This window comes from Cupressus sempervirens, chromosome 4, assembly GCF_028749045.1.
Source record: "Cupressus sempervirens isolate cs-2001-9-10 chromosome 4, ASM2874904v1, whole genome shotgun sequence".
Taxonomy (NCBI): Eukaryota; Viridiplantae; Streptophyta; class Pinopsida; order Cupressales; family Cupressaceae; genus Cupressus; species Cupressus sempervirens.
This window is the reverse complement of record NC_143121.1, coordinates 519,920,130-519,935,031: the sequence shown is the minus strand read 5'-3', so window position 1 is coordinate 519,935,031 and position 14,902 is coordinate 519,920,130. Positions and strand designations below refer to the sequence as shown.

The following is a 14,902-nucleotide window of genomic DNA, read 5'->3' as shown; positions in this document are numbered from 1 at the left end:
TATATGTTTCTTTTATTTATTGAATGTACGAGGGAATTCATATTTGCTTTCAATAACAAAATTTGTAAAAGATGGAAACATTACAATCTTTGTCAGATCTCGATAAACATTTGGAATCATCCATTTGCAAAATTGACAGCAACATCATCGGAACCAGCGATTTCATCTTTTTCTACACCGCCGGTCTAGTTAAATATATTAAACGGAATAAGAACGTTTTCTCGTTGTTTTAACACACAGTGTTCGTCGCGTGCATGTGTACCAGTCCCCTTCTACATTTTTTACCCCAAGCTGGAATAACATCGGGTGTGTCCTTCCTATATATCTATAATCAATGAAGCACTTGGGGAATTAATTGGGATCAAACAGGCAAAATGATTAGCTGCAAAGCCCTGATGATCCATGGACAAGCCCCCTCTCCCAAGTTTGTGTTTGGATTGATGAGCCCAAGAGGCCTTTCCATCAAGACAAGATTCGTAAGCACACGAGTAAGGGCATGTGAGGGAGATGCGTCCACTGAATCTGGTTTGTCACAGAAAAAGAAAAAAACAGAAGAAAGAGAAACAGGAAGTATGCTTCGTCTGCCTATAAATTTGTGGAGGCAGACAGTGGAGCCGCTTAGTAATTTTGGATTTGGGAAGAAGAGCATAGCGGAGGCAGGAGTCGGGCTGTTCATGATGGCGGGGGCAGTGCTGCTGGCATTCACTGTTGTGTGGTTGAAGGGCTTTCAGCTGCGCTCGCGCTCTAAGAAATACCAGGCAGTTGTCGAATTTTCCCAAGCGTGCGGCATCACAGTTGGGACACCCGTCAGGATTCGCGGTTTTACAGTTGGCAGTGTTGTCAGAGTAAAGCCCAGCCTTGAGAAAATTGATGCCACAATCCAGGTTTACCCTATTTCTCTTACTCGTGCTCTGCTTCTCTTCTCGCCCGTTTTCATTACTGACATTTCCCATACATATTCATGCTCCATATCGCAAACCACTCTTGCCATTTGTGTTAGCCTAGACTCCGTTGTGCATCTCCATTGCATTTTCATGTAAGTGGTGTTTTTGCAGTGTATCACGGTCATGAGAGATTGATTGCCTCGAAACGAAACTATGGAGATGAATCCGGGTAAACAATCACTTAATCTCCATTATAATCATTGTCAGAATGTCCAATTGTAATGTAGAGAACTATGCAGGGTAAAAAATGACGGGATGCTTTTCCCTGCCTCCAATCATTGTAATTTCAAATCTTATTCATACTAAAGAACTGTTCTTTAGCCGAAAATTCAACCATCTCTCATTCCACTTTCCTTGAAGACTATGTGCACAAACCTGCATTAACACATACACAACTTTAACATATGGGACATGTTTGACATCAGTATATTGTTGAAGACTTCCATACTACTATTACAACATAATCTCCAGCAGGTTAATACATTGCTTTTTAATTGTACTATAGCCATCGTCAGAGTTCACACAAGCTAGAGAAAGTGCAAGCCATGTGCCATTGGCGTCATATTTGCAACAGTATATCGTCAAGTTGGCAATAGTTTAAATCTTAACGAGAATATTTTCATTGTCCGTCACTTATTTTTTCGCTCAAGCTGCTTTTGAGGACTTAGCTTCCTTGTACTTTCAAAATTGTGAATGATTAAATTCGCGTTTTAACTCTCTTTTGTCTGCCACAAATTCTAGTAGCTATCCACTACACTGTTCCTTAAGAAATTTTAAAATATTTTTTAACAAGTAGCTACTGCTGATGCACTTTTGTCCGAGTGTGTGTATACGAGCTCAATTTGAACAATTTTGCGGATGATGAACTCATTATGAAATAATGGCTTCCAAGTCTTTATCCAGCCGCTTCTCTTGATTTTGGACATGGTTTGTCCGCTAAACATTAATTATCATTTCAATTCCTTAACATATTGGAAAGCCCAACATGTAGCATTAACTGCTTCCTTCACTATGACATTTACTGGATATACAAATTAACCTAAGTTAATGGGTGTTTTACACTGAAGCACAAGATTATCCTTCTCTGAAATATGATAAAAATAATTAATTCAGCTTGAAGTTTTGCCCTCAATGAAATAAATACAGTTGTTTGCATTGATAAGTCGAGGGTTTTATTGGGTCTAATAATTAGTTGAATAATTGCAGACACTGAATAGAGCTTCCAATGGCCAACTTTAGACATCCAAAAATTTCTTTATCGACAGGAGCAGGGCCTAACAGCCCAAAATTCGACCCCACAAAAAGCTAAAAAGTCCACAGCCAAATTTCACACATCCTGGAACTACCACTCAGAAGCACATGCTTAAGCTATATAATTAAAGGCTTTACAGAGTCTTTGATTGGCAGATAGCGTCATTGCTTGCCCATAGGGCACATGCTTCACATAACATATGTCCTCCTCCATTGTTTCTCCATTAGCTTCTGCACCAACAACAAACTAAACACCTGGCTCTGAGAAAGAGCACTTTTCTGCATGAAACAAACCGTCTTTTGAATTTGTGGGAATGGAAAACAGATTAGATGCTCTGAGACACCTTCACAGTGAATTTTCTATGGATCATCTGAATAAATTGGAAGATCTTGACAAAAGGAAACCAATTCTTCTTTCAGAGATTAAACCATTTGACTTTCCCTCTGGAGGGCAAGAACTTCCTCTACTGTAATTCTCTGTGGTCCTTCTGCTCTAGCACTATCCTCCTCAGAACTTTTGCACAAAGTACACTTGTTTGCTATGAGCAAAATTCCTCTCAGGACCCATTCTTTGATGGCTGAGTTGCATCCATTTTTTCTTTGAAATTAGTTGCAAATGAGGCCCTCATTCTGAAAATATGCGTATTCCCAATCCTGACCTGACCAAGGATGAAATTGAAATCTTTTAGGGTCTCCAAATTCGGAATTGATGAAGTATTTCAGAGCCATTGATTAGAAATAGAACCATTTTAAAGGGAATCATGAAAAAAACAGGTTGCTGCTGCATCTTCAAGAGTGCAACCCTGCACAAAAAGCTATTGCCTCTTGAAAGGAGTGCGAAACACAATGGGGGCTCAAACCTTACACCATGATATGCATACATTTGCATGTACAAAAACTGGAAGGGGCACATCAAATGCTAGCTGCGGTCAGCCTATCTTAAATGATGCAATGTGAGGAGCAAACTATCTACAACAAAGGATATTGAAGCTTTGGTACAAGGGATGATCTGTTAAGCCCAGGCAAAGATGTTCCATACCCAATAGCCAAAATTAAAACTTAAATATCCTCAGGGAGGGGACTCAAAACTTTGCACACACTTTGAAGAATCCACAGAAATAATGAGAGGGAGGCTTTCCATTCCTTGGGATTATCTTTGATCACAGTAGAGAAGGGGAGCTGGTTGATGCTCACGCTCGGCAAAAGGTCCACTGCCTTATCACACTTTTCAAAGCAGTGATGGGACATGTCTGCCAGAAAATATTCACATAGATGACATGACTCTGAAAGGCAGTTACTAACTGTCGAACATTTGGAAGCCCTTGTGATCATGCCTGCAGCAATCACCTGGAAATTTTCCTCAACGGTCAATTTTATACAACTCACTGAGGCTGCACTCTTGATGCCTTCGAACAGAGCCTTAACCTCAGTGATGTTATTGGATCCGGAAGCTAGAAAGAATGTCACATCTCTTAAGAACTACTCTGAAGAGGATCTGGCGAGGGGTCGACACCAGCTAGTCTTAGATTCCCCCTTGAAGCACCCTCAAATTAAGTATAAAAAATCCCTCCAGAGGTGGTCTCCACAAAAATGCTAATATGAATACTTGTTTTTACGACTATCCCTTTAATGAGGTAGATCCCCATGACATATTAAGCACCTTTTTTCCCCTATTATAAGAATTGAGCCAGGCATTATATTAGAATATAAGATTCAGTTTCTAATTTTCCTTTTCTTTTAAATTGACTCTTGGACATTGTCATACCTTTAGGTTGCCAATCCTGACTTTAACCCTCTTTTTTACAGGTTGTGGACGATAGAATTGTTATTCCTCGAAATTCATTTGTTGAGGTGAATCAGTCTGGTCTTCTTATGGAAACTTTAATTGATATCACGCCACGGCCACCTATTCCTAATGCTACAACAGGCCCTCTTGATCCTGGTTGCAGCAAAGAAGGATTGATTGTTTGTGACAGACAGAGGATTAAGGGTGAACAGGGTGTCAGCTTAGATGAGTTGGTTGGAATTTTCACCAGGCTCGGTCGGCAAATGGATGACATAAGTATAACTAAAACATATGATTTGGCAGAAAGGGTTGGTTCAGTCATAGAAGATGCAAAGCCTCTTCTTGCAAAGGTGTGTTTGTTAATCTCATGATCATTTTACACCATGTTCTATAAAACTTTTTCAGTAATGTGACTCTTTGTCATAGTCTGTATAAGATACAGCCCTGTTTCACACTAATTTTTTTAAATACCCTCAAGTTCTTGGTCTATCATCACTCTACCAAACAGGCTGTGGACATCTCACTGAAGGAACAAGAAGTTTATGGCTTTTTTTGTTGTTGCTCACAATCATTTTAGTTGCAGTTATAAACTTATATATATTACTCTTTTGAAATTCAATTCAACAGTTTAATAAACAGAAATTTGCAACAACAATCAAACATAACATGCTTCTAATATAACAATAATTCTGATCTCGATTTAGTTTTCACTTACATCAACTTTCTGATAGCTGGGATAGCAATTATATCAGCAGTGACCTGAGATTGCAGCCATCGTAAGAATTTACTTGTACAGGTATTTCAACACCAGCCTCCTTTCTGGAATTAATGTTTGACAGCAGCAAGGATACAAACAGTTTGCCCAAATGTTATTCGTATAATTTTGTATCTTTCCCATAGTGCATCAATCCAAAAATAGTATTGCAAGACTCAGAAAACAGCAGTTGATAATCTGTTTGTACTCAATGTTATGCCTTTCCAGACTCCTCATACAATGAGTTCCAGTCCATTGTCACTCACAGGCAGAGATTTCAGTACCCTACTTGTTTCTGATTTCTGCCCTGTAATACTATCCATCGTCTTTTAATGCCCTTCTATATCCACAATCTTTCTTTGAATACTTTCTGTAGCAGAATTAAATACTTAGATTTAATGCCTAGCTCTGAAAGTTCTGTAAGTCAACTATAGCAAAACACTGAATATTAGAGTCACCGACCATCTGAAGACCCTCATGCTGATCAGCAGTAGTAGATGCTTAGAATGGGTATTTTTAAGACCTCCAAAGATGCAGATTTGAAGCCAAAGAGCCAAAGGGAAATGTTCGAAATAATGTGGGAACTCCAAACTGACTGTAGGAAGCATCCAACAAAGTTACATATCTATGCTAAGAAATTCCAGTTTGTTGTCAAAACTGAGATTAACTTTTAAAGATGCAAAATTTATTTAGCAATTTTAGCTTGCTTGCAACAGTGACAGAAGACATACTCCATGGGGTAAGAATACCAAAATCACCTAATTACTCATTGCTTGTCAAGCTGGGTCATGCATGCCTGAAGAAACCCACGGATTCACAGCAGCTAGAATTAATGGAACACAGTATCAATTTCGAATATGCTCATGCTTCAGTTTTCTAATGATGCCCAGCAAATGATTCCACTGTGAGTGAGGATAGGGAGAAGAAACAGCTTTCTTCAAACTCAGAATATCTCCATTTGCATCCAGAAGAACTGAGAAGAAATAACCATTAGCAGCCAAGAAATGTTCCAACGCCCAACTCTTTTTTTAACCTTTAGTGTCGAAAAAATAATGTTGAAGCCCTGACAAAGCTCTTAAAGATTTAACAAAAGACAAGCTTTTTATCACCAATGAACATTTACCCATCAAGCAAATAATAAAGCCATCAAACCTCATAAAGCTGTGCTCACGATTAAACGAAAATTCTTTTAGTGTTGAAATCTTGCCAATCCTCAAAAGAATGACACCCAACAAAGTAATACTTAATTTAAATTAAATGAAATCTCCTGATAAATAATGTTGTCCAAACTCACCAAAACAATAAGCTCTCAAGTTTGCAAGTTTATCTGCTATGTAAATATCATAAAATTGAATTAGTTTGCAATGCAATGTGAGATACCTGGACGAGGCTTCCAACTAGAACAAGGTTCCCGTCCAATCCCAAAAAAATTCCGAAGGGTTTCCATCCTTAGGTTTCTTAACTGGAAGCCAAATGCTCTCCAAAATTGCTTAGTTGCCGATTCGTGAAACAAATCCAATTCGGGCACGTGAATCGGATCTGTGGAATTGGGATTTTTTTTTTTTCCCAATTATGATTTGTGGAGGGTTCGTACACACACACACACACACACACACACACTAAAAAATATGAGAAATATACATAGTTCTAAAACAAAATCATCTCATAATATGAATCTATGATTCTATATATATATATATACTTAAAAATATGAGAAATATACATAATTCTAAAACTAAATCATTTCATTGTATGAATCTATGATTCTAGTACGCATCTATGAATCTAGTATACTTGATAATTGATCTATTTTCACGATTATAAAGAAAATCAACACATTTATATTGAATTATTGAAACTTTGTAACATTCAAAATATAGATCATTAAACTTGAAGTTTGTAATGGAATTCACTCATAAAAGAGTCAAGAGTCAAGACTAAAGTTTTTGATTTCAATCGTCAAATGGATTTTCAAGAAAATCCGCATTAGAGGGGTATTGATGAGCTGCAAGTGTCATATCTACACCACTAGAGGAACCCAAACCAGCTCCACTAGTACTAGAGGGGATTTTGAACTCATAATCCTCCTCATCATCCACATCAACCAAAGTGGATCTAGCAAGATCCTGGATGGTCATATCTAAATCAGGAGCTTCAGTTGCTACATCCCAAAGCTTTTTGGGACCCTTCTATTTAGGATCCTTCCGTGATAACAACCACAAATTGTTGTGAATGAACACAAGTTCTTCTGCTTTGTTTGCAGCCAACTGGTTGCGTTTGACCGAATGGATAAAAGAGTACGAACTCCAATTCCGCTCAGCTGTAGAAGAGCTGGCAACCTAGAGAGAAATTAAAAAAATATCAATACAACAATCAAGATAAATTCAAAGAATTGAGAATGTTAACTTTAATTTTAAGAAATTAACTTTGGGTGTTAAATTTTACAAACTTACTTGGGATAGGATCTTTATGGCAAGAGGTTGGAGGTACGTGAAGTCTTTACCATGAAGGTACTAGCATTTAATGGCATCCATCCTGCTTTGGTCTGCCATAGCTAGAGTGTGGAAATCATTTCCTGAGACGAAGGCAGCAAATTCATTCCTCACAATCACCCCAATTTCTGGATCTTGGAAGATTTTAGTTAGTGCCCTCTTATACCCATTTGCAACCTTTGCATCTCTAACTAGTGCCACTCTACCTGGAAGGCAAAGTACATCTGCACTAAATTACCTGGGGATAACATAATACGATTGAACATTATCAAGTATCAATAGCACAAACATTGGATAACATAAGCACAAACATTTGATAAGCACTACAGTACCTTGAGGATAAAGCATATGTGAGGAGGTGCAAAGGTGTGGACATCTTGTTCCATTGATAATGCACAATTGCTTCCACCTTTTTGTAAAAGGTGTCCTAAGGATCATTCTCCCTCCTCTGTATGAGCTAGGATATGAGATATGAATAATAATTATAATTAGTGATTATGTCAATTTAAATTTTAGAATCTAGATATTTCTCAAATAAATAATTGTAAAAGAATGTAGTCCATGGAATCATAAATATCCCCAAGGCATGGCTCATTAGTGTTTGCCAAGCGAAGCATTGCCATGATTGGATTGGTGAATTCCAACAAATAAGTCACAAGACCCCACCAATCCTCATCTAGTATCGTTCTTCTCACATTTTGGGCTCTTGTTGTGTTGGAATTCTTCCAAATGCTCCTTTGTGGGCTAATGACCATTTGTTTCAACGCTTCCTTTACCTTTACAAGTCATCTCAAGATGATTGTGTGAGACGCAAAGTGGGTTTCAGCAACCTAAGAACATGTTAAACTCAAGTTAGTAATACGTTTAAAACAACAACAAAAAAATATTATGTAATATAATAATATATAAATTAAATTTTAAATTTACAAATTTATCTTAAATAATTCCAAGTTTGAGAAACTCCTAAAAATTGCTTGTGACATGTGGTGATTCATCACAAATATTTTTTTGTTGTAAACAACAACAAAAAAATATTATGTAATATAATAATATATAAATTAAATTTTAAATTTACAAATTTATCTTAAATAATTCCAAGTTTGAGAAACTCCTAAAAATTGCTTGTGACATGTGGTGATTCATCACAAACATCTGAATCTCTTCAACCTCCCCATATATCTTTTTAACCCAATCTATTTTGGTGCCAATTGATTTCATCACCAAATTGAGAGAGTGGACAGTGCTTGGCGTCCAAAAGATATGATCATATCTTGACTCTACCAATTATCCTGCAGCCTTGCATTGTTCGTGACCACTTGGACAACATTATTCGGACCCATTGACTCAATGGCATCAACGAGAATGTGGGAAATAAATTCTGAATCTTTCACTTGCCCTTCACAATCAATTTCCTTCAAAAACATTGCCCCCTTAGGGCATACAACAATAACATTTATTAATGGACAATTTTTACAATATTTCCACCCATCCAAAATAATACACACCCAATTGAACCCAGGAGTCTCTAATTGGTTGAAGTTCAACCTCTACATTTTTCCTCTCATCATGTAATATGGTAGTGCACAACTTTTCATAACTAGGCACTTTGTAACCACGAGGTGCTTCATTTATTGCTTGCACCATCTCCCTTCAATAGGGCGATCTCACTAAATTGAATGAAAAACCATTTGCAATTAAACAACGTTCAACTTTGTGATCCAATGTCCCTCAATTCATTTTGGAATGCCCTATCTAGTGGGCCTCTCTTGCGGGTGAGTGGAAATGGGTCTTCTACTTATTCATTTGTAGATGGCATAGGCAAAAAAGGATGTGTTCTTGTGCTTGTTTGATTGGATGGTAGCATTGGTGTATTTTATCTTTTGGAAGCACTATGTTTTCCTTTTGCAATTGCTCTATCAGCATCTTCTCGCTCTTATGCTAACGCTGCTATTTGTGTAGCTGGTAATCCCTTCTTATCTTCCCCACTACCCTCACACATGTCAATTCCTTCATCTGCAGGGCCCAAAAAATGTAGTTTCTCTCGGGAATAGGAGCTTCTATACTGTACAGTGTAATAATTACATTTCCATATGTATGACCCACTCCTAGGATATTGTGTGATTTTTGTTCTGTCTCCATAAAAGAGGCCTCATATCAATTTTGAATTTTGGTGATCCAGCTCCACCCACTGAGCCTTGATTACTCATTGTTCTATTTTTGCAATTTAGAAAAAAATGAAAGAAAACCATGCTTCAACACTTGGACAAAAACTTGAAAATTGCAAAAATTAGAAATAAATCAATAATCTATGAAAGAACTAAAGCAAATGGTTGAAATGCATACCTTAAACACTTCTTGCAAGGTATTTGCAGCTCCACAACTGTTCTTCTTTGAATCCAAGCACTTTACTTCAAACTAGCAACTATGAGAGAGCAAATGAACTTGCATTATGAACAAAAGGGGCATTTTTAGGGTGAATTAAAATTCCTGACAAGGAGATGCCAAAATCAAAATATTACAGACGTTCAGATGTAATGAACGAGTTTCCAAACCAAGTAGTGGACTTAGCCAACATGCTTACAACTAGTGCTAAAATGGGAGCTCTATAACATGGTATAGATATCCATCAAAGCTTAACATTTTGGCGTTTTAATTGCCCTTGTAGACATGTACATAAAATGTAGACAAGGCAAGTGAACTATTTGACAAAGTGCTTCAAAGAAATGATGTCTCATGGAAACTTTCAGATATATGCAAAACAAATTTGTTAAAAATACTTTTGAAAATTTTAAGCAAATCAATAGGTGTAGAGCCGAATGTCACATCCTTTGTTGGCATACTTCTAGATGTGAGGCAGAATGGGAACTTTGGAACAGGGTATGGAACATCATGGAAGGGGTGTTTTTGATCGGATGTAGTAGTTGCAAATGCCCTCAGAGATGAGCTTGCAAATTGTAGAAGCATATAAACTTAAAGGCATGTGAACTGATTAACAAAATCTTTCAACAAAATTTGGTTTCGTGGACTGGAACAATTGTAGTGTATCTAGAAAATGGATCAAATGTAGAGTCAAATTCCAAAACATTTTCCAGCATCTGTTGTGTTCGTATCGGTATGGTAGCTTTGCATTGGAGTAGGGTATGGAGTCTAACCAAAAGAATACAAGGGGTTTTTTCAGACATTGTGGTTGGAAGTGCCTTGATGCACATGTATGCAAAATATGGAAGGAAAGACGAGGCACCACAACTATTGGAGAAAATCCCTCGAAGAAATGTGGCCCCATGGACTACAATGACCGTTGGATAACACTACATGCATTTGAACAAAATATGACTAGAGTAATATGTTCAAAGTGGTTTATTGAGAAGGCATTGGAAACTTTTAAGCAAATGCAATTGGTGAAGTAAATCCAAACTCCTCAACCTTTGCTAGCATACACCTTGATTATGCTCAAATTTGAGCTTTAAAATTAGGGACAACTATTCATGAAATAAAAATTGAAATGGGATTTTTGTGGGATGTTGTAGTTACAAATACTCTAGTAGCCCAGTTCCCAAAATGTGGAAGCATAGACAAGGCACATGAATTTTTTGACAACCTCAAAGAGTCATGGTTTGATGGAACATAATAATACTTATATACATTAAGATTCATATACACTAAGATTAATAATAACTTTATGGATAATATATTTTTAGACTAAAATTTATTTTTTTAAGATTTGAAAAATAGATTGTGCATAGATTCAATAATAAACATTTCAAATCACATATGTGGATACACCATTTAAAAAATACATATAATTTTTCACTATATTTACTAATTTTTAAACAAATCAGCTATAAATTTTATTAAACAAATTAAATATAAATTTTATCTTTTAGATAAAAATGAAAATTTAATGATGATAGAAGCGAATGGATTTTTAAGTTGAAGGATGCCACGATTAACAAAGAAAAACAATCATTTGCAACATTTCTAATATGAAGGTGAAATTTTGTAGGTTGAAATTAGCTTATTGTTAAATGTTTAAAAATAGAATTTTCACTATTTGGATTAATGATTGTTGAGACTATATCTAATTTTCAATTCTTTGAACACTTACTTACCTTGAATGATTGTATTTATATCTTGACTATATCAAAGAATAGTTGACAAAACAATTTCTTTCCACACGAATAATATATATTCTTATTATTATTTATTATTTGTCAAAAGAGATAAAATGTTTGATTAATTTTAAATGCTTAGCCCACATCCTACAATCCAACATTATAAACAATTTGAGAAATCCACGTCTATATTTTATTAGATGATAATATTTAAATTAGACTGTTTAGTTTTACTCTACACTACATTAGATAACATTGTATATCTTTTCTATCTGCATAACCATTGCACCTCCTTCTGGAGCAGGTGCTAATAATTATAAATGATAATAATGGATCATTATCATTTAACTTTATTGTGTATTCATTGCATTCTTAAGTAGTATTTATAGTTTATATGTTCAATTGATCTAATGTCTTTAAATGTTAATAAATGTTTAATTATTAATTTAATTATTTGATAATATTGTTTTAACTAAATAATTTACAACAACATATTAGTTTACTCATAAGCATTGAGTTATCTCAGTATATATATTTTAATCAACTACTTAGGTAAATAGGGATATTGATTATAATCTAATATTAGATTTCATCATTAGAGGGGGGTATTACATATTGTTATTAAATGTGATGGTCCTCCTTGCAACTATTAGTTAGAAACATGAAATATAGAAAAAACAAATATTGATATGGAAACACAAGATTAAATTTGTGTTGATGGGTAGAATCAAATCATAAAATATTGCTGGGCTCTTCAAGGAAGCAACCTCCTTTGAGCAATGCTCAATATAAATAGTTCATGGATGCCTATACAATAGCCTCTGCTTTATATTTATACCAGTTCTATTCAAGCTAACTACTATGTTGGAAGCATACAAGATTATTCATAATAGCTCAAGAGATGACTTGTAAAGCATAGGTCTAAAGCCTCCATTACAACAAGGAAGGAGTTATCCCCTGAGAAGCTTTGTCTTTAGAGGAAAAGGGAAGGAAATTGTTGTTGAATTTGGTAGAGGAGTTCCCAAGTCGAATCTTCAGGTTGTATGCCACGCTGCTAGATCAAGAACCTAATGAGTGTGTGAATGATGGATCTTTTGGCTTTGAGCTCAGGAAGATGGTTTGAGCACTAACATGTTGGCAAAGAATGTTCTTTAGACAAGAGACGTGGAAGACATGAGCACAAGAGGAAGGTGGGAGTTCTAGCTTGTAAGCTATTAGACTGATTTTCCATATAACTTAGGGACAAGCTTTCATTGCAAGGACTTCTTATAAGGATGAATTGGAGGAAAACTATATTGACAAGCTGTAAATTATGGTCAAAAAACTGTTGATAAGCTTGTAGTTTCATGGAGTTTTGAGCCAAGATTTTCATGAGGGATTAAGAAAGCCATCTTGTTGTTAGGCCCAAAAGGAGGCAAGCACAACTGAGAGGGCAAGAGGGCAAATTAGTTGCACACTAACAATTATAACTTCAAACCACTTAAACCAGTTACAGATCTGAATGATAAACAATAATGCAAGATCCACAACACATAACACATAACATGTCATATCTCCTTTCCCAGGCTAGTAAAATTTGATGCGTCGTTGGCCCATTTTGCCTTGGTCCCATGGGTTAACTGAGATTTCTTAGGGATTAGATTGTGTTTTGGTCTAGGCAGTTCCAGTTGGTGGCTAATCGAGGTTGTTTCAGTGGGGTTTTCAGACATTTACTATTTTTAGTAAGTTAGGAGGCTCAACATTCTTGGCATATCAGTGTTGGACTAGGGATGTTTTGTCGAGGCTTTTCCAGTGAGCTATCACACATGCTTATCCAAGTCCATCTAAGTAGTAATTTTAATGCCTGAAGATTTAAATGGTTTATTAATAAAGTGACTTTAATAACATAAGTTCATATTATCAAATGTCACTTTATTATTATACGAGTGCTTTATTTTCTTAAGTGGGTAAAAATGACTATTTTAAAGGAAATAAAGAAATAGAGAAAGGAATGTGAAGAGTCACCAGGTTGAGCTTAAAAGAAGAAAAAGGGCTCATTTGTAATATACTTGGTTTATGTTTTAGATTTCTTTTCTCTCAACTTACTGTAGCTTTGAGTACAAAAAACCCTCAGGCTTGGAGGCAGGGACGGAAGCCCATTGTTTGTTGGAGACATCAATGGGGTATCTCACTTGTACTTAAATCTTTGTTTTTCTTATTACCAATACAACTGCAATTCCTGTGTTTAAGATTGGATAATGCACTATTTTGCTGAGGGCTTGTAAAGCAATATTATTTTTAGAATATGTATATTTTCAGCAGGATATTGGTATTTTGTTGAATGAATTGAAAATCATTTGCTTGCACATTTCTTGTTAAATTTTTTGTATTGTGGTCTGCGAATTTTGGGGAAAATATGTGGTCGGGGACATTGCTAAGGTATCAGAGCTGTGTATTCTGCCAGCCTGTGAGGTTTGGAACTTGGAAGGCAACATTTGTTGAATCTCTATTGAAGAGAAATCTGTAAGGTTTCTAAATTGTGTCTTCAACAAAAGAATGAATTTTGCAGCCATGTTAATTAGAGAAATTGATTGTGGGTCATTTTGTATCTGTGGAGGAAAAATGAGATATTAAATTCTGAGTATGTGTTGTCTGAGTGCACAAAATTGGTGGGCCGACTTAGTAATAGGATTAATATTTGCTGGGGTTAATTTGAGAAGCCGCCTCATATCAAGGGAACAAAAACGTGCCCATCGCACTAAATATCCAACTCTAGAATATAGTTCCTTGTTGCCATCAATAGTTTTGAGAATAATGCAAAGGTTGTGAGACAAATAATACATAGACAAATCTCATATTATTGCTGTGAAATATGTAAGGATGTGCAATTATATATCTCAGCGGTTGAATCTTTTATCACTGGAAATGCAAATATAAAGTCTGGAGATTTTTATTATTGCCTTAGACAGTAATTTATGTAAGCCTTGGCAAACATTGGTTATAACTTACAACATTTGCACTAAAGTTTGTGGGCCCAATTTGTTGTTATGGAAGTCACAAATATATCTCTGGAATTATACATAAGATCAACTTTAATTAAAATCTGATAATATTTACGGTGGAAGAAAATACTAGATGAGCTTACAAGGCTGAACATTTCATATAAATAATCTTGCTGCCGTGGAGAATAACTATTCCTGATTTGTCGTGATATTCCAGCCTTGCAGTAAATGATTGACTCAGCAACTATGAGTGGAGTTTTATATTAAAAGACAAGCATATAATTACTACAAACTATAGCGGTGACTATAGTTGTCTGACAATATTAAACAGGGAATTGTTTTTATTGGTGAGATGGAAGAATTGATGTATTCCCGTGAACTTCAATAGGCATTTGCCCAGTTATTAATGCCCCTATAAAACCTGACGAAACCCGGTTGTAATGTTCCCGACAACTCTTGTTAACAACAAATATTTTGGTATAGATGGATGCAATTTGAGGATAAAGGTGGGAACATAAGTAATGTCTTCTGCTCTCGTAACTGGTTGTAACATGTATCTCAGAGTCTGCAAAATTGGTAGTT

At 35.8% G+C, this 14,902-nt stretch overlaps 1 protein-coding gene across 1 annotated transcript in view; it reads left to right on the top strand.

The window, feature by feature from the left end:
- Window positions 1-223: 223 nt before the first annotated feature.
- The window catches only part of ABCI15 (trigalactosyldiacylglycerol2), an 86,864-nt gene continuing 72,185 nt past the window's right edge, over window positions 224-14,902 (top strand). The window contains exons 1-2 of the mRNA XM_089825758.1: window positions 224-884; window positions 4,002-4,331. Coding sequence (XP_089681884.1) covers window positions 375-884; window positions 4,002-4,331 — 840 coding nt within the window. The 5' untranslated portion in view covers window positions 224-374. The remainder of the gene's footprint in view (window positions 885-4,001; window positions 4,332-14,902) is intronic.